The 22,731-nt window shown below is 44.3% G+C and overlaps 4 protein-coding genes across 5 annotated transcripts; 1 reads left to right on the top strand and 3 right to left on the bottom strand.

Moving 5' to 3' along the window:
* Positions 2,485-4,828, bottom strand: LOC8056085 (acetolactate synthase 1, chloroplastic). Its single transcript, XM_021459851.1, has one exon. The coding sequence runs from the start codon at positions 4,700-4,702 to the stop codon at positions 2,777-2,779; it is 1,926 nt and encodes a 641-aa protein (XP_021315526.1). The 5' UTR covers positions 4,703-4,828; the 3' UTR covers positions 2,485-2,776.
* LOC110434907 (U6 snRNA-associated Sm-like protein LSm6) lies at positions 5,015-7,697 on the top strand. The gene is made up of 3 exons (XM_021459852.1): positions 5,015-5,342; positions 6,835-6,948; positions 7,272-7,697. The coding sequence occupies exons 1-3, from the start codon at positions 5,207-5,209 to the stop codon at positions 7,313-7,315; spliced, it is 294 nt and encodes a 97-aa protein (XP_021315527.1). The 5' UTR covers positions 5,015-5,206; the 3' UTR covers positions 7,316-7,697.
* LOC8056084 lies at positions 8,354-11,947 on the bottom strand. Of its 2 annotated transcripts, XR_002452466.1 has the most exons (3): positions 11,681-11,947; positions 8,720-11,118; positions 8,354-8,546 (listed from the first exon to the last, which is right to left on the bottom strand). XR_002452466.1 is itself a non-coding variant. In XM_002452103.2 (2 exons), exon 2 carries the CDS (start codon positions 10,993-10,995, stop codon positions 8,809-8,811), a length of 2,187 nt encoding a protein of 728 aa, XP_002452148.1. In that variant the 5' UTR covers positions 10,996-11,118; positions 11,681-11,947; the 3' UTR covers positions 8,354-8,808. The 2 variants fall into 2 exon arrangements, 1 of the variants encoding a protein (XP_002452148.1); XM_002452103.2 differs by having other exon boundaries at positions 8,354-11,118.
* Positions 15,332-19,788, bottom strand: LOC8059585. Its single transcript, XM_002452102.2, has 3 exons — positions 19,345-19,788; positions 18,758-19,191; positions 15,332-16,009 (listed from the first exon to the last, which is right to left on the bottom strand). Exons 1-3 carry the CDS (start codon positions 19,552-19,554, stop codon positions 16,003-16,005), a joined length of 651 nt encoding a protein of 216 aa, XP_002452147.2. The 5' UTR covers positions 19,555-19,788; the 3' UTR covers positions 15,332-16,002.

Genomic DNA, 22,731 nt, shown 5'->3' with positions numbered 1-22,731 from the left:
ACTTGTCTTCCTTGTCATTTGCTTGCCAACTCTTGATCATGCAATCTTTGTGGGCTTTCATCACTTGATAGATTGAGCATGTCTTCCTTGAGCATGTGACTTGAACTAATTCATCACATAAGAATTCAAACATAGCTTCAAGTCACTCCATCATTTGATTCAACAAAGGTTTCATCCTCCTCACAATATAGGACACCACGGCTGGACTAGGATGGAAGTTTTACCTGAGTAAATTTGGTAACTAAGTTTTACTCGAGATCCTTCTTTACTTGTAGAACAGAGGACCAAAAATTAGAGCGAGGTCCATTGCTTTTTGCTGTCTATTTTTGTTGGTAACTATGTTCCAAGTAACTTGAGTGATGAGGCTGTTGTTGACAATGTAAAGGTTGTTGATTCCCAAGCCTCCATTTTCTTTGGATTGACAAATGTCCTCCCAAGAGCGAAAGACAATGGGAGAAGAAGAATTTCCATCTTGGACTCCTTCCCACCAAAATCTTCTAATAATGGTATAAATCCTTTCCACAAAAGTCTTGGAGAATAGAGCAGATGACATGAAAATTATAGGAGTGGATGCAAGAACAGAATGATGTAGGTGAGACACCCAACATGGTTTAATGTATTTTCGTTGACTGTGATCAGCTTGGCTCTAAATTTGTTGATGATGAACTCATAGGATTTTGTTCTGTCTCTATGGTTGAAGATCATGGGGGTGTCCTTGGTGCATGGTGTTGGGTAGGAGGTCAAGGACCGAGAAGATAGATTTGATTTGATCTTTGGTGTTGTTGCCATCTCTCTTGCTAAAAAGAGTGGCTGATTTTTGGAAGTTTGGAATTTGGACCAAAGCAGCTGAGAACTCCTAAAAAATATGATGAGTGGTGGTAGCTTCTGCAACGAAGGCATTGCCACAAAGAATCACATCATCTGCAAAAAGCATGGAGTGGATAGGAGGACAGTTTAGACCCAGAGAGATACTTGTCAGATTACTATTTTGCATCTAAGTTTAAAGCCTGTTGGATAGTCGATTGATTACAATAACAAAAAGGTAAGGCGACAAGGGACACTTTGGTGGATACCTCATTGCGCTCGAAGAGTAGGAGTGACTGCCCATCGACATGGATCGAGAATATGTGAGTGGATATACAGGTTGTTATGAGGTTGATGAAATGACCACGATACCCTTGATGTAGGAGAGCAATGGCAATAAAATTCTATTCCAGGTGATCAAAAGCTTTTGCTAGATCCAACTTGGGAAGGAAAGCATTTTGATTCTAGGTGGCTATTGCATGGCCTTTTCATTTTTTGTGGCTTGTATTTACTGCTATCCGGTTATTTTCTTTTGATAGTGGAATGCTATAGCTCAAGGAATAACGAGTGGATAGAATACCAGAGGCCCAAGAAGTCTTGCTAATAGCAAAATATATGTGGTGGAGGGAGATGGAAATGAAACTTTTTCAGAAGTTGTGACGTTTGATCCATGTCTTCGGGAACTGGATTGACAATCAATCAAAACAAACAATAGCTTTAGCGATCAAGCCTCACTGTCTTCTTCAGCACCGGCACATCGGCGTCGTGGAAAGCGTTTGGCTTCTTTGACCAGCGTTTCGCGTGCATTGCGTCCGCACACGAGGAAACTTGAGCCAATTTTGTTAAAATGGAACTTGAGCCTAAGTTGAGTGCCCAGGATTGAACGAATTGTAACGGCAAATAACACAATTAGCCGATTTGAGTGCACATGATAGAACATACTTAAGTTTATTTAGTTCGTGAAAAGAAAAGTTTTTGCATATTCGTAACTATAGCAATTAGTATTCAATCATGGACTTAAAAGATTCGTCTCGTAAAATATATGCGAACTGTGTAACTAATTATTATTTTTATCTATATTTAATGCTTCATGTATGTGTCCAAACATTTGGGATGGGTGGAAAGTTTTTGGATAGAAACTAAACAAGGCCTTATAAGAAGAAATTGGATATAAGTAGCCCTTTCATGCGCAAATGTGCATCCTTCCATAGGGCCTCAAACTCCTGGGTAGCAGGACCTCGGCTACGTAGTTCGTAGCCGCGATCCGTCTTCTCTGGCGAGGTTTACCCCTCCGCCGCAGGCTTAATGATATTGGGAGAGAGAGAGAGATAGGATTAGGAATAACTTTCTGCTTAATCCATCTAATTGTTCACCGAGTACAATATATTGGCCTCAGGCCCAACAAACCTCCTAAGATTAAGGGAAATAAAACAGCAACTAAGCCTAAGAGATAACTCAGCCACGCTGGGCCTGCCTGATCCCCCCGGATCTGTGCGCGGTCACCGCGCTCTGCCACGCGCCGCACGTCTCTGGCACGCCGGCGTCTTGTATACGCACGGCCCCACATGACATACACATTATGTTGAGTTGGAATTAACAACAAAATAAATAAACAAGAAAAAAAGAGCTAAAACAAAAGCAAGGACCAGTTGAACACCTAAATTTGGTAACAGAAGCCAATTCAGAACCACTGCATAGCAATGCTTATTTCCTTATTTATCTGTAGCAAAAGGCACTTACATGACCTCTGATGACAGATATGCCAGCACGAAACAACAGACTACACCACTACAAGGTAGGAAACTACTTAAGATTACCATAACAGAGTACATCAAACAAGCACACTATAGATAGCTGACGGCTTACAAAAAGATAGAACACAGGAGAACATCACATAAATAACACATCACCCTTGTACCAGCTCATATGCATGTCAAAGAAAGGCAGGGAGATGTGCATGCTGAAATTTAGATCAATACACAGTCCTGCCATCACCATCCAGGATCATATCCTTGAAAGCCCCACCACTAGGGATCATAGGCAACACATGCTCCTGGTGCGGGACGATTATATCCAAGAGGTATGGCCCTGGAGTCTCAAGCATCTTCTTGATTGCTGCATGGACTTCGCTCTTCTTTGTCACACGGACTGCTGGAATGTTGAACCCTTTGGCAATTGTCACGAAATCTGGATATATCTCACTTTCATTCTCTGGGTTTCCCAAGTATGTGTGTGCTCTATTGGCCTTATAGAACCTGTCCTCCCACTGCACCACCATCCCCAGGTGCTGGTTGTTTAGCACAAAGACCTTCACTGGGAGGTTCTCAATTCGGATCATAGCTAGCTCCTGAATGTTCATGAGGAAGCTACCATCTCCGTCGATGTCAACAACAGTGATACCTGGGTTGGCCACAGCAGCGCCAGCAGCAGCCGGCAAACCAAATCCCATAGCCCCAAGACCAGCTGAAGACAACCACTGCCTTGGCCGCTTGTAAGTGTAGTACTGTGCCGCCCACATCTGGTGCTGCCCAACACCTGTGGCAATGATGGCCTCCCCTTTTGTCAGCTCATCAAGAACCTGAATAGCATATTGTGGCTGGATCTCGTCATCAAAAGTTTTATACCCAAGGGGGAACTCTCTCTTCTGCTGATCCAACTCAGCTTGCCATGAGCCAAAGTCAAAGCTCTTCTTTGATGTGCTTCCTTCCAGAAGAGCATTCATGCCCTGCAAAGCAAGCTTAACGTCTGCACAGATGGACACATGTGGCTGCTTGTTCTTGCCAATCTCAGCGGGATCAATATCAATGTGCACAATCTTAGCCCTGCTTGCAAAAGCCTCAATCTTCCCTGTCACACGATCATCAAACCGCACACCAAATGCAAGCAACAGATCCGCCTTATCCACTGCATAATTTGCATACACCGTGCCATGCATACCAAGCATGCGCAGAGACAGTGGGTCGTCGCCAGGGAAATTGCCAAGGCCCATAAGAGTAGTTGTGACTGGGATTCCAGTCATCTCCACAAAGCGGCGCAACTCCTCGCCAGATGCTGCGCAGCCACCACCAACATAAAGAACAGGGCGCCTTGATTCACCAACAAGACGCAGCACCTGCTCAAGCAATTCAGTCGCAGGAGGCTTGGGAAGGCGCGCAATGTACCCAGGCAGACTCATGGGCGTGTCCCAGACCGGCACGGCCATCTGCTGCTGGATGTCCTTGGGGATGTCGACAAGCACCGGTCCCGGGCGACCGGAGGAGGCGAGGAAGAAAGCCTCCTGCACGACGCGGGGGATGTCGTCGACGTCGAGGACCAGGTAGTTATGTTTGGTGATGGAGCGGGTGACCTCGACGATGGGCGTCTCCTGGAAGGCGTCGGTGCCAATCATGCGCCGCGGAACCTGTCCCGTGATGGCGACCATGGGGACGGAGTCGAGCAGCGCGTCGGCGAGCGCGGAGACTAGGTTGGTGGCGCCGGGGCCGGAGGTGGCGACGCAGACGCCGACGCGGCCCGAGGAGCGCGCGAAGCCAGAGGCGGCGAAGGCCTCCCCTTGCTCGTGGCGGAAGAGGTGGTTGGCGATGACGGGGGAACGGGTGAGTGCCTGGTGGATCTCCATGGACGCGCCGCCGGGGTAGGCGAAGACGTCGCGGACGCCGCAGCGCTCAAGAGCCTCGACGAGGATGTCGGCGCCCTTGCGGGGATCGGTGGGGCCCCACGGCCGGAGCGGGGTGGCCGGGGGAGCCGTCACCGTCAGCGTGGCGGGTGGCGCCGCTGAGCACCTGATGGGCGCGGCGAGGGCGCGCCGTGCGGCCAGGAGGTGCGCCCGGCGCCTCGCCTTGGGCGCAGCGGTAGTGGCGCCGGCTAGCGCGGCGGCAGCGGCGGCGGCGGTGGTGGCCATGGTTGCGGCGGCTGTCTCGGAGGCGGCGCGAGGGTTTGGGGCGGGTGGCACGGAGGGGGATGTGCGTGGAGGCCTCCCTCCTTTTTTTTGTTCAGAGATGTGTGGCTCAGATGGGAATGGGACTAGCAAGACGACGGCGACACGTCCGTCACCCCGAATACGTACACGCTACTCACTGGTCGGTGGGGTCTATCGACGTGGGACCGACGTGTCGGCGTTTACCACAAACGTGCGCGCTGGTGCGTCAAGAAGATTTTTGGAAAAAAAAGGAAGATAGATATCCGAATCGAAAAAAAAGAAGAAAGGATATTTTGGACATGACTGTGGACGACGGGTTGTTGTCATCTACAGACGGTACTGACACGTGGGGCCCAGAGTAAACGGCACTGACACCGACCAGGGATCCGGCGGCTCCGGCCGGAGTCCAAACGGGTCGCCCTCGCATCCACCTGGCCCACCCGCGATCCGCAACACAGGGACACCGCCGGGGGCACAGCGCGCAAGATGAGCAGCGGCGGCGGCGGCAGCGACAGGCCCGCCTCGGGCGCCGGCGGGACGGTGAAGACGCCATCGGACTTCCTCAAGTCCATCAGGGGCCGCCCCGTCGTTGTCAAGCTCAACTCCGGCGTCGACTACCGAGGTCACCTCCAGCCCTCCGCTCTGTTTCTCACCCTTCGCCCGTATCTGCAAGACTGCAACAATGTTCCAAACCCTCCTGGAGGAACAGTCATGCTTGTCTTAATTCTAGGAAACCTTTATTGTTTTTAGCTGGGGATATTATTAGGTGATTTAGAACAGTGGGGCAAATTCTGTTTATTGTTCCTTATAAAGATAAAGGGGTGTTGGTTAGAGGCGTTAAAGTATGTGCTATAGCATTTTCGTTTTATTTGGCAATTAGTGTCCAATTATAAACTAATTAGGCTTAAAAGATTCGTCTCGCAAATTATTCTCTAGCTGTGTTTTTAGTTTCATAAATAGTTTATATTTAGTACTCCATGCATGTGTCCAAACATTCGATGTGATAGGTGTTAAAAAAAACAAGAGCAACTAACCTGGATAGAATACGACATTGTGATTGCCATGAGAATTTTGGTGCTGCAGTGATTTCAACGTGGTTAGTCAGATTCATACATTGAATTAAAACATAGGAATCATCTGTAGATTTGGCTTTTGAACAAATCCCATGTAGGGTTTTAAGCCTGGTTATGCATACGATTGTGTCCTGTCCTGTGCTGTTAGCATTATGGATTAGGGTTTAGGGTTTAGGTGTATTATGACTTCAGAGATAATTGCGCGGTGCTCTACAAGGATTATGATTAAGGGGACAGTGGAGAGGTGAGATATTCCTGTGGAAGTTGTGATTTTGGATAGTCAGATAGGTGTGGTTTTCTGTAGTTACGATTATCAGTATGTTTTTCGTTGTGAGTATTTAGTGTCCTGTAATAGATATTAATGGTGTGTTTGGTTTATGGCCTGGACGAGCCAACAAAATTGTGTATGCAGTCCCTACGGGCTATATTTTCTAGCCTTTCTTCAAAAGATAAGCCACATGGTAGTGTTATACTTCGAAATTTCACTTTCATTCTGATCTGATTCCTGCCCTTAAACAAAAAGATTGATGCTGTGATGATATGGTTGGGGTTTCTCTGAATATGTTGGTACATGTCCATATGCAGTTGCTAGTTGTTAGTCCTGTTATTAAACATTAGTTTCCTTGCTACTACATGTTTGTATACCCTTGTGGTGAATATTTGGCCTACCTTTAGTTTCTTATATTCTTCAAAAAAAAGAGACCAACCTAGAATCTATGTCATTTGTATGAAGAAGAATTTCCTTATTCCTTTTAAAATAAAGTACACCGGATGTCTACAGAATTTGTGATTCCATGTTGCTAGTGTATCTGTTATGTCAAATAGTGTTGAATTTGCTGGAAGATCCATTTCCAATTTCTCCACTTTGATACTCTTGGTGACCAATAATCAGTGCTCATATTTACGGACGAGGCCTACTTACATGCTGAAGAATATTTTTCTCTCTGTTTCTATTTCTATTGCATGAATAACTGAAAAACGAATTTGTCAAACCAATTGCTTGTTCAATCACACTAGTGGAGTTTTCCTGATCCTAATCAGGTATTCTGGCATGTCTTGATGGATACATGAACATTGCGATGGAGCAAACTGAAGAATACGTCAATGGTCAGCTAAAGAATAAATACGGTGATGCCTTCATGAGAGGAAATAATGGTACGTATAATACAATGTGGATATTTTGAGATCTGGTACGTATAATACGATGTGGATATTTTGAGATTTATGGTCTTGTTTAGTTCTGAAATTTTTTTGATACTGTAGCACTTTGTTTTTATTTGGCAATTATTGTCTAAGATTCATCTTGTGATTTACAGGCAAATTGTGTTATTAGTTTTTGTTTTCGTCTATATTTAATGCTCCATACATGTGCCGCAAGATTAGATGTGACGAAGAATCTTGAAAAGTTTTTGTTTTTTTGTTGAATTAAACAAGGCCCGTGCAAATTCTGATAGCAGTCTTCTGAAATCTGAATGCAGTTCTGTACATCAGTACATCCAAGCGTACCCTTACCGACAGTTAGTGCGATGGTGAAACAGTTGGCATCTTCAGGGCCCGTCTTGCAACTTGATCATTTATGAGAGACTTAAATATATTGTACCTTTTCCCCTTTTTTGTTCTCATTATTATTTCCATTCATCCGGCGAAAGAGTTGCAAAAAGAAAAAGAGGAACATAAATGAGTTGTATCGTCATCGACAACCATGTTCGATGTTAAGCAGAATAGCAGTGAACAACACCATCCACATATTGTGCTCTCAAGATATCTGGTGATAATTGAACCTTTAGCGATACTGATAAGGTACCACTGTCTACTACTGAAACGTCTGTATCTCAATTATTTTGTAATCCAATACGAGATTACCAATCTGTGGATAACTGCAAATTCACTAGACATCATTATCATTGTTGGATCCTCGATGTTGGCCTGAAGCATCAGCCGTAGTTGTATGCAGTTGCTGATTCTACTCAGCATTTAGCTTACCCATTTTTTTGGGTTTTTTTTTCTCAAACACGAGCTATGTATCTTTGTATTAAGAAGAAAAAAAGGAGCAAGAGCCCTTACAACACATACCCACACCCCTAATCTCTTAGAAAAACACACGCACCTTTTACTAAGACAAAACACGACCTCATCTCCACGAGAAAGAAACAACCCTACTGGCTACATTTTTTCGGGGTCACAGTGCAGTTTGTTGGATTCTTTGAAGAATTTTTGGTCACTGGACTAACAACACCGCGTTCGAACGGCATGGAATGTATCATACACTGATCAACAACATGCATAAATTGGCCTTTTTTGCCCTAGAATGGTGAAATTACTGTTCTGCAAATACACATTATGCCAAACTAAATTGGCCGTGGTAGGAAGGCAAATCCATCCATAAGATCGGTAGTAATACGGTCAATTCACACATTCTTCAGAATGGTATTAATACGATCAATTCACATATTCTACACTGTAAATATGTGAAACCGATTAACCTCTGAACATTTACAGTCCATTTGTAAGACTCGTCTGTACATAAAAGAGAAATTAGCACCACAGAAAAGACATAATATTTAATCAAAATAACTGAATACGATAGATTATATAAGGATTATGCTATGCATTAATGAAAATACAACATGATAAGTAAATGAGTACGGGTACAGAGTAAAACCTAGCAGCAGTCTCAAACTACGCTCTTACTTGACATAACCTTACAGTCGAGTATCACTTAGTGGCACCAACCTCGCAGCAAGTCATGAGACCTGCCATTTTGAGAACTGGCCTCAGCACAATATGCAGCCTCTCGATAATCGTTTTTACTCTATACGATATCGATATTACAATAAAATTAAATGTTAGAAATGCCTAATTAAGTCCTCATCGTCATCCAGAAGTTCAATGATAGATTAAGGCAAGTGAGCCATATGATGCTGACCAGTGAGTGAAGCACATATTGAGACTTCAGCCATGCTAGCTTGCAGTTGCAAGTCTGTAGGACAGACAAGTTGAGTTCTACTCGGAGCTTCACTGTGTGGTATCTTCCTTGACATCTGTAATAATCTTAAGCAGGTCAACTGGAGTTGCAGCAGGATCCAACTCATGGCAACCTTTTGGAGCATTATTTCTTTCTTCACCAGTGAGCAGGCGAGAAGGAACCCGATGAGAGAAGCGGAAAAGCTCTTCCTTCGGTATTCTTCTGACCACATCGGGGCCCGTGAGCCTGTGGAAAACTGCTTTGAACCCAGCTACCTTCAGCAATGGGACAACACCCACACCTTGCTCTTCTGTGAAGTCATCAGTCACTTCTACTATCTCATACTTATATATCACATCATCTGGTGTAAGTTCATTCCAATCAGGAGACCAGTTCCGGTACACAGCCCATGTATCACCTTTTTGGGGAATAATCCTGATAATTCCCCGAGGACCTTTACTCCAGCAAACTCTGTGAGAAAAGATGTTGACTGTTTCAGTAATCTGGTATCTTCCAATCCTAAAATCACCACATGTCTTCGTAAAACCTGAGGCGATCCAGTTTATTGGTGCCAGTTCATTGTTGGACTTAGAATTGAGGAAGCTCATCCGTATCCTGAAAGGTTTCATGGAAATAACTTTCTGTACCATTGCATATAGGCGAGGCATGCCATCTTCACTATCATATGTAGCCCAGATCTGATCATTGCCAAAGGCTCTTTCTGTTCGATCTTTATCAAAGTCATGGAAATCTGGGTCAGGGACATCAATGGACATGGGTACACGCATCTGTTCTGGATTCACTACATCAGTCACAGGGATCTCGACATCTGCATCTTTTGAACTGTATTTCTTGCATCTATTGATTGGATTGTCAGAGAGGATGCCATTAACCTTTATATTGTTTTCGACTTGCTTCTCTCTTCTTTCTGATTTCCCTTTCTTGGCAAGCTGGCTAGATGTCGAAATATTCCAGCCTTGTAATTTTTCACGAACTTCTGCTTTGGCTTTCTCAAGAAGAAGACCACGGGTGTCAAGTTGGAAGATCTCCCTCAAGACATTAGCTTTTCTTGCACTTACTGCAGATCTAAACTTTTCCCCTGATGTACCATTAACTCTTCCTCCTTCGGCAATCACAGTCATACCGGCAGTTGCAGCCAGAGTTTCCCCGTTACAGTCCACAGATGCATAGCCATTATTGAAATTCCGCCTCCTTTTTGAATGCCGCCCACGCCCTGATGCATACCCATTGTCATTGCCACTTGAAAAATAATTGTATATGTAGTTCTCTTCATGTTTTCTCTTTGATTTCTCTAAGGACTGTGTACTGTATCCATTTGTAGCAGCAGCGCCTGTTGTCTTGGGGTACTGAGTGAACTGGAAACTTTGGTTATTGTACAACTCATAAGTGTTCTCTTGCTGGTATGCTCCATGTCCAGTGCCTGGAATGCTTGATGTTCTGCTTGCTGATTGGTATGAATGGTCAACGACAGTATTGTGGTTCTCCTGCTGCTGTGGCTTGGTTGTCCAGGTGAATGAATTACTGGTTCCATTGCAGGGAAATCCAGTTTCTACAGCCATGAATGCATGGTGACAGTTTGGGCACAGTAGGTTGTGGTTCAGATAAATTCTCAAGTACTCATACTGCATCCTGCAGCGGTTGCATGATGTCCAGAATGTATTAGCCCCTGCAGGACGAGTAGTAGCCTCGACAGCTGCTGAGGCAGAGGCAGCGGCAGCGGCATTTTTTCGTGCTCGCTTACTGACTTTTATATCAGAAGCATACAAACCATTGGACACATTGGCCGCACTGTGGTCTCTCCTCTTCTGATCATAAAGCATCTTCCTGCTCTTGTCAGACAATACACTCCATGCCTCCGATATAAGTCTGAAGGCAACCTCTGCACCAACCGACTTGTTCTTGTCTGGGTGCAACTGGAGAGCTAGCTTTCTGTACTGTTTCTTCACCTCCTCTTCATCAGCCGTGGCATCTAGAGACAGTATCCTGTACCAGTCACTCTCCCCATCAATCTTCGACTCAGATGCAACGTGAACATCAAGTGTGGAGATCATCTGAGATATGCCCTCAAGTGATGGGCACAAGTTATGAGCCTTGATCGCTGACCTCCGGGCACCCTTGATGTTACATGCATGGAACTTGCGCTCTGCTGCATGCTTTGCTTTTAGGGCTGCCTCCACCATCGCATCCTGGGTACTTGGGTCTGCACCCATCTTCATCTTCAGCACAGAACTCGGTTGGCCTTGACTCCGGAGCTGGAACAGATGAGCCCAAGACCAACCACCGAGCAAGAACTTACTACACTCGCATCAATCCCAAAGCTGGACTTTGAGCGCCACAACCTGCACGAAACGTGACAGCGTGATGAATACTCAAGAACAGACGGAAGAAACGAAGCGCCAGTTACTAAAATTTGCTCCGAAATGGGACTTGCAGCACACCTGCACACGAGGAGCAGAAAACCTAGAACCCCAAATTTTAGCAGGCCAGGCCGCGAAAGGAGGAGCAGAGTAGCTGAATCCGAAATCAACACTAGACAACAGATACCCCAACCCCCACCAATCCAGCTCGAATCGAACCTATCGTGTGCAGTTGGGGACGGGACGGCGCGATCCCGAATTTGGAGGCGTTTGGATCCGCTAAAGAAATACTGAGTGCTACGGCGGCGCGGGCCAGCGAGGTGGAGGAAGAGGAGCTCCGTCAGTGCGGGGCGAGATCTGGCGGCGGCCGGCGAGCGCGGTGGAGAAAGAGAAGCTCCGGCCGGCCAAGCGGCGCAGGCTGATCCCAGACCAAGAGGCGGCACCCCAAACCCTAGCGCCTCGATCTGCCGCCCCACGCCGACATGAGCCGTGAACCGTAGCTCGATCGGAAGCTAAGAAGGAGAGGAATCGATGTCTGAAGTACCTGAGTGGATCTGCTGGAGAAGTGGAGCGAATTGACGGAGATTCGAAGCCACGAACACCTCTGAAATTGTATTTTCCCCCAAATTTATTCAGGGGCTTAAAATACAGACCTTTTTCTCTTTTTTTTTCTCTTTCTGCTCAAACTCCCAGTCAAACTCGCCAAAAAAATTTGGGTGCCCGGGGGTACTTGTAGGAAAAAAAAAGTAGGTGACTTGCGCCAAGGTAGTGTAAAAAAAACCGAGTCCGTTTTGAACTTTGCCCTCATTTGATGCCAAATACTAATTTTTAAAGGGTACCCCAAACTTAACCACGGTTCAGAGTAGTACAGGGACTACGCTGTCATTTCGCCACCTGGACTAAAGTGCACTATTATATACTTAATAAAGCAATTTCAGAGGCCGGACGATGTATATATATAGCTTAATTCTGATTTTTTTTATATAAAAAAAGACTAATAATTATTGGCTGGAGGTGTGACGTTAACAAAGAGCACCTGCATGTGAAACGAAGTGGGGCTCATAAATATCCCAGAGGGTGGGACCCACGGCGTATGAATCATACTACTATGTAGTATTGTATACCGGTGTACGTATACGGCCCTTTATTCGGTCCATTTTCAGTGAAGCGATGCGGGGTAACCCACTGTCGCAGTTAGCTTAACCAGGCAGCACGAGGGGTATTATGGCCATTTCAGGTAGAGGGTTAAAATCACATCAGGGCAAGCCACCGAACAGGAAAAGTCCCTCTTCTGAGTATACTACTACTGTACTACGCCTGTGTGGTTGCGTAGGTGTACGCGTGCCAGAAAACCCTTTTTGCAACTGTGGGTCCCACCTCCCTGTGTTTTCTCATCAATAAGTTAAGTACCTTCCTCCCCCCTACAGGAGCATCATCATCATTATTAACGTTTCTGGTACTGGCATGTAGTAAAAGTGACTGATGCATGTTATGTTACACTGGGTGAATACACTTGTGTTTCACTGCCATTTGCCATGGCTAATCCATTTCCAGTATAACCCTGACAGACCGTGCCATTACATTACCGGATGGTGCTGCTACCTGCTCTGCTAATGAGTGAATACACTTGTGTGTTCAAGAGCTACCTGATAGAAGACAGACCATTCTAATTAACATGTATAAGATGTACCTGCAAGAGCTACCTGATAGGAATTTTAATTAAGTTGTACCTGCGAACTTGGCACTGAGCCTGCTGCATGCATTGGCATCTGTTCTTGTTTGAGCAGGAGCTGGTAGCCGGATGTTCAGAGCAACAAATCCCTCCTGAGCCTCAAGATACCACTGGTCCACTAGATCCTTGCTGCAGCAGCCTGCCGCAAGTGAATCTTGGAAGCCAGTGTGGGAATTCCAGAAGCTGCCGAACGCAATGTCAGATGCCAGGTGTTCACAAGCACAAGCTTCAGGTCTGGTTTCGTTTGTTCCTTCAGTGTTTGCAGTTATCAGAAGCTGCAATGCAATTCCATTTGCTTGGTGCCCGGAAACAACAGCTAGAGATGCATAATGCCGCAGACAAACTGATCATCTTGTTTCTTGTGTTTCTCAGTTGCCGGAGGAGTGCATGCCCAAACCACTGGGAGTGCTAGTGGTTCAGTGGTAGCTGAGACTGAGACTCCTTCCGTGTGGCATCCATTCAGATGCAGGATTTACAAGTGCTTTTAGCCAGGGCAGTGCCAGCAGCTGATCGCCAGTCTTCAGGCTAAATAGCTTTTTGATCGACAGTCTTCAAGCTAAATAGCTTTTGGTTACCTGGTCCTATGGTTTAGATGTTAGCTGCATGCTGGCCAGCTGGGTACTGAACATCCCAACATACAGATCTTACTCTTAAATCAAGGAACTGGAAACTGGATATACAAAGACAGATGCATTGTTCAGTGAATCAGTGCTACGGTTGAAAAGATGATCAGAGGCGCGAAAACGTCTGGGAGAAGCAGCAATTTTTTCGTGGCACGTGCACAAGGTTGTTAGTTGTAACAGACTTGATCAACAATACTAAAGTACAACAAACTCCAAAAGATCTATATGCTACGCATATCAAGCCAGTTCAGTTTGTTGAGATACAGCAAATTTGCTACTTCTAACCACCTCCCTCAATCACAGCCATTCGAGGTTGAGATTGTGTTTGAAGTTCACCAACTGCGGCTGCGGTACATGTAGAGCTTCCATCTGCAATTTGATCTCAAAAGGGGACAAAGTCAATCTCCAATAATTTTCTAGTCACTCTCTCTTACAAAATGATACAGTCGACTTCTACCTCAGTACTCCACATGGACACTGTTTTAAGTACCTAAAAAGTCTCTTCACAAGAACCCAATGATAATAGGAGCATGTAAATATTGACAGACCTTGCTTACAAGAAAAACTATATAGGACATTACTACAGCATGTGTGTGTAGGAAATGCACTTTCTGCACACTCTAATTTGAGAAACAAATAACTTTGTTGCCAAAAACTGAAATAAAAAATAGACCAGATCTTTTATTCCCTAACTTCGACGTCGTCACCCCCGCCGGCGGCCACCGCCCTGCCATGGGCGCTAGGGTTTGCCGAAGCTCCGGCGAACCCTAGCCCACGATGGCCTCCCTCTTCCCCTCTCCCCTCCACTGCCGCCATCTTCTCTAGCTCTGACGAGCTCGCCCGCCGCCACCTTCTCTAGCTCCGCCGAGCCTCCCTGGCCCTGACCTGGCCCAACTGCCTCTATCGCCGCCAGCTCCTCTAAGTCACCCATCGATCATCCCCACCGCCTAGCCTACCTGCCTCCCTCCCCGACCGACCATTCTATAACCCACCGGAGTTGGGGGAGAAGGGAAAGCTTGTTGAAATCCTAGCCCGATTAGAGAGAGAGAGAGAGAGAGAGAGAGAGAGAGAGAGAGAGAGAGAAGGCCTACCTAGCCCCGTTGCCGCCAGATCTGGCAGATCTATCGCCGCCGTAGCCGCATTCGGCGGATCTGCCACCGCTAGATCCAGCGTCTCCGCCGCCACATCCGCCATGGCCGTGCGCGGGGGAGGCGGTGGGGGCACGGATGCGGGGAGGACGCCACCAGGTCGCCGCTGCTAGGAGAGAGAGAGAAAGAGAGAGATCGGCATGGGCGATGTGTGCGGGCCGCATCCTCATATCGTGCGCGGTTTTTATTAGCATTTCTGAAAACTATATTAGGCCAAATAAGAGTTAGGTACCGAAGTGCACCAACTATGCTCCTATATTGAGTAGCATCATTAGATCCCAAGGGTAAGGTATATATATTTTTCACTAGTTGACAAAGAAGTGCTAACAGGTTTACAATTAGATATGACAACCCATGTTGACGGTCATTAAGTATCAAATTCGACCATGAACTATCTCGAGAATAAAGAAGAACATGCATTTATTACACACATATTTAGTTTCAAATAACTTATTCCCACTCTGTACTCAGAGTTTATTTGTATACAGGAGCTTTTGCATGAAAACACAAAGAATACTTTTACGTGCAAATGGCGAGAGAACACAACTCCGATCAACTGGCGATCGCCTAGAGGCACGCATAAGGACCAAAAGGCTAAAACCATTTCTATCTGACCCAACTCAGGGTGGCACAGCAAGATCCATGAGCTAGGCCCACAAGAGAACTAACACAACAAAGTTCGGCCCCAGAGGTCTAGGCTTAACAAGATAACAATATTATTGTCGCAACAAAATAACATTAGCACTGCCATGGACACCATTGGGAATATGCCATGCTAACACATAGTATACATAGTATAAAAAGTAGTTCAGTCTCTTATACTAACGTGAAAATTTAGTTCAGTCTCCTATACTAACGTAAAAACGACACTAGTAATATGCCACACAAGTACATAGTGTAGAAAACTAGCTAGTTCAGCCTTCTTGGTGCTGCCCACCCAACTGGAAAGTAAGGTTTTCATAAACATAAACCCACATTGACTCTTCCGACGGCAGACTCAGTTTCACGTCTATGAGCAAATTTGACATAGCCAACTCCCCTGCTTGAACCATTCTCATCCACAGGAATGTAGACATGGGTCACAAAGCCAAATATACGGAACAAATCAACAAGATGATGTTCACGAGCCTCCTTTAATTTGAAAGATTGGTCACCCGGACACATCTGTCATCATTCATAATCCTCTTCACATCATCTCTGATTCTATCAGCATTTCTCACAGGATATGCTCGCTTAACGGCTTCACTTGGGCGTGAAGGGCCATCAACAATAGGAGACATATCCACAGTGGCTTGAGCTCGGGAGGGGCATTTTATAGATCAAGCACTCGATGGGTACCACTGGAACACCACGTTCCTAAGCTTTATTCCCTGAAATTAAGCGGGCTGTTAGAAAACAGAATCACAAAGTGAAGATGATAAGGTTAAAACCAGCATGTGAGGTTAAGTTTTTAAAACCAACTATACAAATGTAGTAACATTCAATAGCAGCATCTCCTCACTAGAAAAATTATCTGTCAGATACATCTACATATAGAATGGCTGTCCTCTGATCAAACCCAGACATTACTTAAAAAATATAAATGTCACACAAAAACGTTTGCCATATAGAATACAGTGCAGCAATCCTTGCAATATTGATTGATTTATCACTTCTACAATTCCCATTAGAAACACTGCCTGTAGTGCACCTAGATTTGGTAAACAAGCAAATGAACATAAACACCAATAAACCAATAACATTCAGATTTTTTTTCTAGTTATTAGTTCAATATAACCTTCATTGGTTCATTTGGTTCTCTTTGTTAGATTTGATCTCTCCCCTGCATGGTCCAACAGCCATGCAGCCAGATCTGTTCTCCCCTGCATGGCCCCACAGCCAGATCCGCTCCTGATCGGGGAGCCCCAGCCGTTCAGTTAAACCCTAAACCCTGTCACCCTGTGGTATAAAGAGAAGGTATAAAGAGAAGGGAGGGGAGCCGGGGCACGCACCACGAAGTTGCCCGCCGCCAAGACTCCCTCTCACATCTCAAACCCTAATCCGATCTAGAGGGGCAGTGACGGGAAGCTCCACCGTCGTCGCACTACGACTCGAGGTCTTCTTCGTCTTCACCTATGCCAGATCCTGACACCGCCGGCGAATGGTGGACAACGGCGCATCCGCTCCTAAAGGCGATGGTTTGCGTTCATCCTAACTCCCACTGTCTCTATGTATACCTAGTTCATGTATTAGGATCTCAAAACACTTCACTTTTACATGTATTAGAATCTGCCCGACTAATTCCCTGGTTAGTAGATCCGGTTTATGTTTTAGTAGATCTCTCAGTCTTTAGAGATGAGGATGAAGATGTGGGAGAAATGTCGAGGACATGAATAACACGGAGTGTCCTTGGAGAAGCAATGGGAACTAATGAACAGCTTCAACCTCTTATGTGTGCAAGAGTGGCTAGACAAGTGGATGAAGAGTGTGAACTGAATCTGAAGATCCTGATTATCTAGAAGATGACATTGTCTATAAGGATGAGGATGATGAAGAAGCAATTCCAAACTCCACTACCTTTGCAGAGTGATGAGGATGTCACATGATGACGATAAATGTAGCATTTTCGTTTTTATTTGATAAATATTGTCTAATCATGAACTAACTAGACTCAAAAGATTCATCTCATAATTTACAGTCAAACTGTGCAATTAGTTTTTGTTTTTGTCTATATTTAATGCTCCATACATGTGCCAAAAATTTTGATATGACGGAGAATCTCGAAAAGTTTTTGGTTTTTGAGTGAACTAAACAAGGTCGTACACCTATTCCAGCTATTGTTCTCCTTGTTATCTCTACAGGGACCTGATATGCTCTGTGGCCGACGATCGAGATCACACAGCGAGCATGAGACAGCGATACCGGGACGAGGACGACCTCGATTTCTTTTTCTTTTTTTTTGTTTCGATTTAGAATAGTCTCCCTTTACATAGTTTTATTTTATTTATTCATAATGAAATACATGTCCCCTTTACCCTCTTCTCTCACTGTCCGTGGGCCCTACTTAAACTATAACATTAACGTCTAAGCAGTTGAATCAACAACTGAATACACTTTTTGCTTTGTTGCGTCCGCCTTGCTTTTGTGCATGTCAGTGCTTTGTGCAGGTACGATACTGACATTGCCCTTCCCTAATCCTCTTGGATGGCAGCTTGTCCATAAGCTGTAGAAATTGGAAAGCGGCAAGCGCTTATGTAATTTTCACATCGACGAAGAAGCTAGCAGATGAGTACACTTGATGCGCATTTGAGGAGTTGTGGTACTGCCCTTCTTGACAAGTCCAGCAGGAGTTCGTTCGAGAGAATCCACATCCAAATCAAGGATCCATGGACAATTTAAAGAAAACAGGGGACTGATCAAGAGTATAAGCCTATATAAGGTTTTCAGTTGACATGTGTGGAAAACTGGGTGAATCTGTTCTCCCTCTAGCAAGTCAAGTCAATTGGTAATTTGGTATGCTGCCTTGCCAAATATGCTGCGGAACGGTGAAGGACACAAAATACTTTATGGGCCAACTTGGGGCACGAGCGATTGACAACCAAGGACTATGCAGAGGGCTGCAGTTTCACACCTGAGCAGGCTACTATGTGCAACTGTTGTGGTTTAAGAACATGCATCTTGTAGTGACTACTATGTGCAACAGTTGTGGTTTAAGAAAAAATGGAAGGCCAACATGCCTGCACCCGTGTTGTGACGGAGAACAAACTGTCTGAAACTCTGAATCTTACACGGCAACATACGAGAATCTAGAAATAATACTCCCAGGTTAATGTTGGTGTCTCAGTTCATAATTCAAGAACAATCCCCGTGCACAATTAGAGCTTATTCGGTTAGCTCCAATCCAAGGGGACTGAGGGAGCTTTTATCCTACAAGTCAAAATCTTTCTCTTTCTCTTTCAGTCTCCTCGGATCGAAAATTAACTGAACAAACCCTTCAAGAACACTAATGGATGAACTAGTTGCATTGCAAACAAGTCACTAATTTCAACTTTGACGAACACACAAAGTGGAAGTTCATTCGCAGCAAACAGCTGCTGGGCATTTTTATCCTAGGATCACCACACAACTAGTTCATTTACCTGCCATGTCCTCCGATGACAAGCGTTGGCAGATCAGACCGGCTGACATCGGGGACGCCGGCCGGCGGCAACGGCGACGACTCGAGCACGGGCCTCCTCCCTCTAAGCTTGAGGGAGGCCTTGATCATGTCCCCGAGGGACTTGAAGGGGTTGCTCAGCTTGTTCTGCACCCAGAGCAGGAACGACACCTCGTTGACCTGCCACACGGCCGTCAGCACGATGACGGTGCCGAGGAGCAGGTGGGTGATCATGTTCTGCCTCTTGATCTTGCTCAGGTCCTTGGCGATGTCAGCGAGCTCCACCACCTCCTCCTCCTCCTCCTCCTCCTCCTCCTTGCTCTGTTCGCCTTTCCTGCCTGCAGGCTGCTGATGATCCAGGTGGGAAGAGCTTGGCTCCAAGATGTCTGAATCTGCGTCGATTTCTAGTTCACCCAACTGTCAAAAGGGAACGGTGTCAGTTCATCATTTCAGCATTTGCATCAAGAAATCAAGGATGGAGCAAATGTAGGGAACGAAGAACGTGCAGCTATCAGCAACAATCCTGATTCCAGAGTTCCAGACACACGAGGAACACAGAAACTTGCGTACCTTGGTGAGCAACGACGACAGGAGCTCCTGCTCGTCCTGCCTGGCCGTCAAGCGCTTGTCCTGTCCCTGGCCATCGCTCCCCTTCTTCTCCTCCAGGAAGCCATGGATGGCCTCCTGCACCAGCTCCACCTTCTTCTTCCTCCTCATTGTCTCGTCCACACCGACGCCTCCATTCAGGGCGTCGTCGTCTCGCCGGTTGCGAAGGTCCATGGCGGCGAGAAGGACGACGCAGAGGAAGGGATGGTAGTGGTGGCGCTCGCGACTGACTAATCAATTCAAACAAATAAGAGGTATCACCGCACGCCTTCCGATTCCAGAAGTACGAAAGCAAATCCACGTCGGCGTCACGGATTCGTCGCGACCTTCTCGTCGAACCAGTGCGGCGACCGCGATGGATGTGGATGGGATCCTGATTCCTGAGCAGTGAGGACGAGGGGCGTGGGAGAAGCTTCCGGAATTGGCGTGGCACCTAACATGTGCATGCGCGACGCGTATCGCAGCCGTACGTTGCTTGCCTAGTTACCTGCGTGCCACATGGTATTATGGGATTGAGAGCGTATCAGATCTGGTTTAGTTTTCGGAATTTTTCAAGATTCTTTGTTATATTAGATTTTTAGATGCATGCATAGAGCATTAAATATAGATAAAAATAACAACTAATTATATAGTTTACCTATAATTTGCTATACGAATTTTTTAAACATAGTTATTATACGATAAGATAATAACTGTCAAATATAAACAAAAATACTACAATATCCAAAATCAAAAAATTTTACCAACTAAACAAAGCATCAGTTACCAAACACGCTGTTGAGAAGACACGTGGCTTATTCTACTCGTATCATAAATATTAATATTTATATTAATTTTTTTTATATATTTAACTAATAAAGTAAAAAAGTTTAACTTTTTTAAATAAAAAAAGCATTTTTAATAAAACGGAGAGAGTATATATATATATATATATATATATATATATATATATATATATATATATATATATATATATATATATATAAAGAGGGAAAATTTCAGTCTGTCTAAAAATTTCTGCCCCGCCAGTCCGAAATCTGCCCTGATACGTAGTGGAAGAAGAAAAAAAGAATAAAAGCTTTTCTAGGATTTCCTATACACATCAAAGCACGTTAAAAATAAAAAACTACAAGGGCCTAAGTGTAAAGCTGTCCCCTCCCCTCGGTCAGAAATCGCCCGGCACCCTGGCCGCTCGGCATTCGTCCGGAATCGCCCCGGCACGCTGATCTGAAGAGTAAAAGAAATAAAAGTTTTTCTAGGGTTCCCAATACAATATTTTCTGTACACATCAGGTTACGTCGAGAATAAAAAAGTATAGGAGCCTATATATACAAATTTTTTGCCTATTAGTTTACTTTTCTTTTATTTTTTAAATCGGCTGAAAATTGATAAATGCACAATAATTTATAGAAAAAATAAAAAATCACAAAACAAATTTTGTTCAGCTCTACATATGTACATCCATGCAGTAAACAATAAATATCACAAATTTTAATATATATTTTTGCTGGAGATGCTTGCTATGCTTTTTAGTGTAAAATTGAAATTATAGTTATCTTTCTCCAATTATTATGAAAATTTTATGATAGCCTATTTAATGTGATACTTGATTTGTGATAAATAGCACCATTCCTGCATATCTCACTGATTTCCTAATTTACCTAAACTTATGCTTGAGGATGCTTCTACTATCTTTGCACGATGTTTTGTTATGTCATATGAACACTTTATAAGCCCATGTGTTCATAATCTACATAAATTTTACTGATATATCATATTGTATAAGAATCCTAGTCTAAATAAAACAAGTTAGCAACAAACTTCTCATGATTTAATATAATACTAAGGTATATATTAAGAGGTAATATTAGAGTAAGATAAGGTTTGACTAATTTTTATTTTTATTATTAAATAAATATATCTCCAAGCTATATATTATTGTAAAAATTAACTATCTAATACCATATATGTCATGGTTATCAATAAAATAAATTATGGACTTTAAATTTTATAAAAAGGATAAATGTAACTAGATATACAACATTATGTCATCATTTTCTATGGTTATTTGATGTTTTTCTCCTGTTGTAACGCACGGGCATATTTGCTAGTATATATATATATATATATATATATATATATATATATATATATATATATATATATTCTTTTAAAGTCTTGTCAGATTTAAGCCGCTGATTCGGCTGAATAGCCTAGCTATTTGAGAGCCCAAACAGCAGTACCGGATAAGCCGAACTCGTCCGGCTATAGGCATCCGTGCTACGCTAATTGCATGATTCTTTTTTCACGCTCTTTACATTTATGAATAGAAAAACACTGGACTTTTAGGGTTCAAGTCTCAGAGTCTCTGTAACCCCTCCCTGCCAATAGAAAAACGCTTGACTTGTAGGTTCATGTCTCGTAAGACTGGACAAAAAATTAAACGCTTGACTTGTAGGTTCATGTCTCGTAAGACTGGCTCGCTCGACTCACTCGTTATAGCTCGGCTCGAGCTCGACTCATTTTATAATAAGCCAACTCGTTTTATATTTATAATGAGCCAGCTCGTTTTATAACGAGCCAACTCGAGCCAACTCGTGAGCTGCTCGCGAGCCATAACGAGCCAGTTAATTATCATGCTAGCAACTAAAATTGTCTCGGTTATATGCCCAAATATTTCTCAATAGCTCGACCTAGCTCATTCGTGAATCCCTAGCTTTATCCGTCAATGGATGATGCTTAAATTGTATGAGTATAACTATCATGTAGTCACAGCCATGGTCGTAGTGGGCTAGTTGGACAAAACTCTAGCTTGTTTATTGAATTGTTAAAGCTATAAGTACTTTATTTAGTTCATTTAAAGTATGCATGTGATGTATTTGTTGCTCAATTGCTTCTATAAATTTATAGTCTCTTTGTACTATGTTTTTATGATTTGGCTCGCGAGCCAAACGAGCTGCTCGAGCTCACTAACGAGCCGAGCCGAGCCAGCCTTCTAGCTCGTTAGTATAACGAGCTATAACGAGCCGAGCCATAATGAGCCGAGTTGGCTCGATATCTAGCCCTAGTCTCGACTACATGCTTTAAATTCTCTTATTATGCCCAGAGTGTGGATCAATAGGGAAAGCATCGCAAAATGAGTGATATCTTCAGCTATGGGATCATGTTACTGGAGGTCTACACTGGGAGAAGTCCTATGGATCTAAAGTTCGTTGGAGAGTTAAGCCTAAGGTGGTGCGGTAATGATTTATATCAGAAGTCGGTCCCTCCGGACGCTCCTATCCACTCGTTTTGTTGTTCCCCCCATGTCTCCTTATTCACTCCTCGTTCAGTTTCCATCTCTACTCAATA

This window comes from Sorghum bicolor, chromosome 4 (assembly GCF_000003195.3).
Source record: "Sorghum bicolor cultivar BTx623 chromosome 4, Sorghum_bicolor_NCBIv3, whole genome shotgun sequence".
In the NCBI taxonomy this organism is placed as follows: domain Eukaryota; kingdom Viridiplantae; phylum Streptophyta; class Magnoliopsida; order Poales; family Poaceae; genus Sorghum; species Sorghum bicolor.
This window is presented reverse-complemented; position numbering and strand designations above follow the sequence as displayed.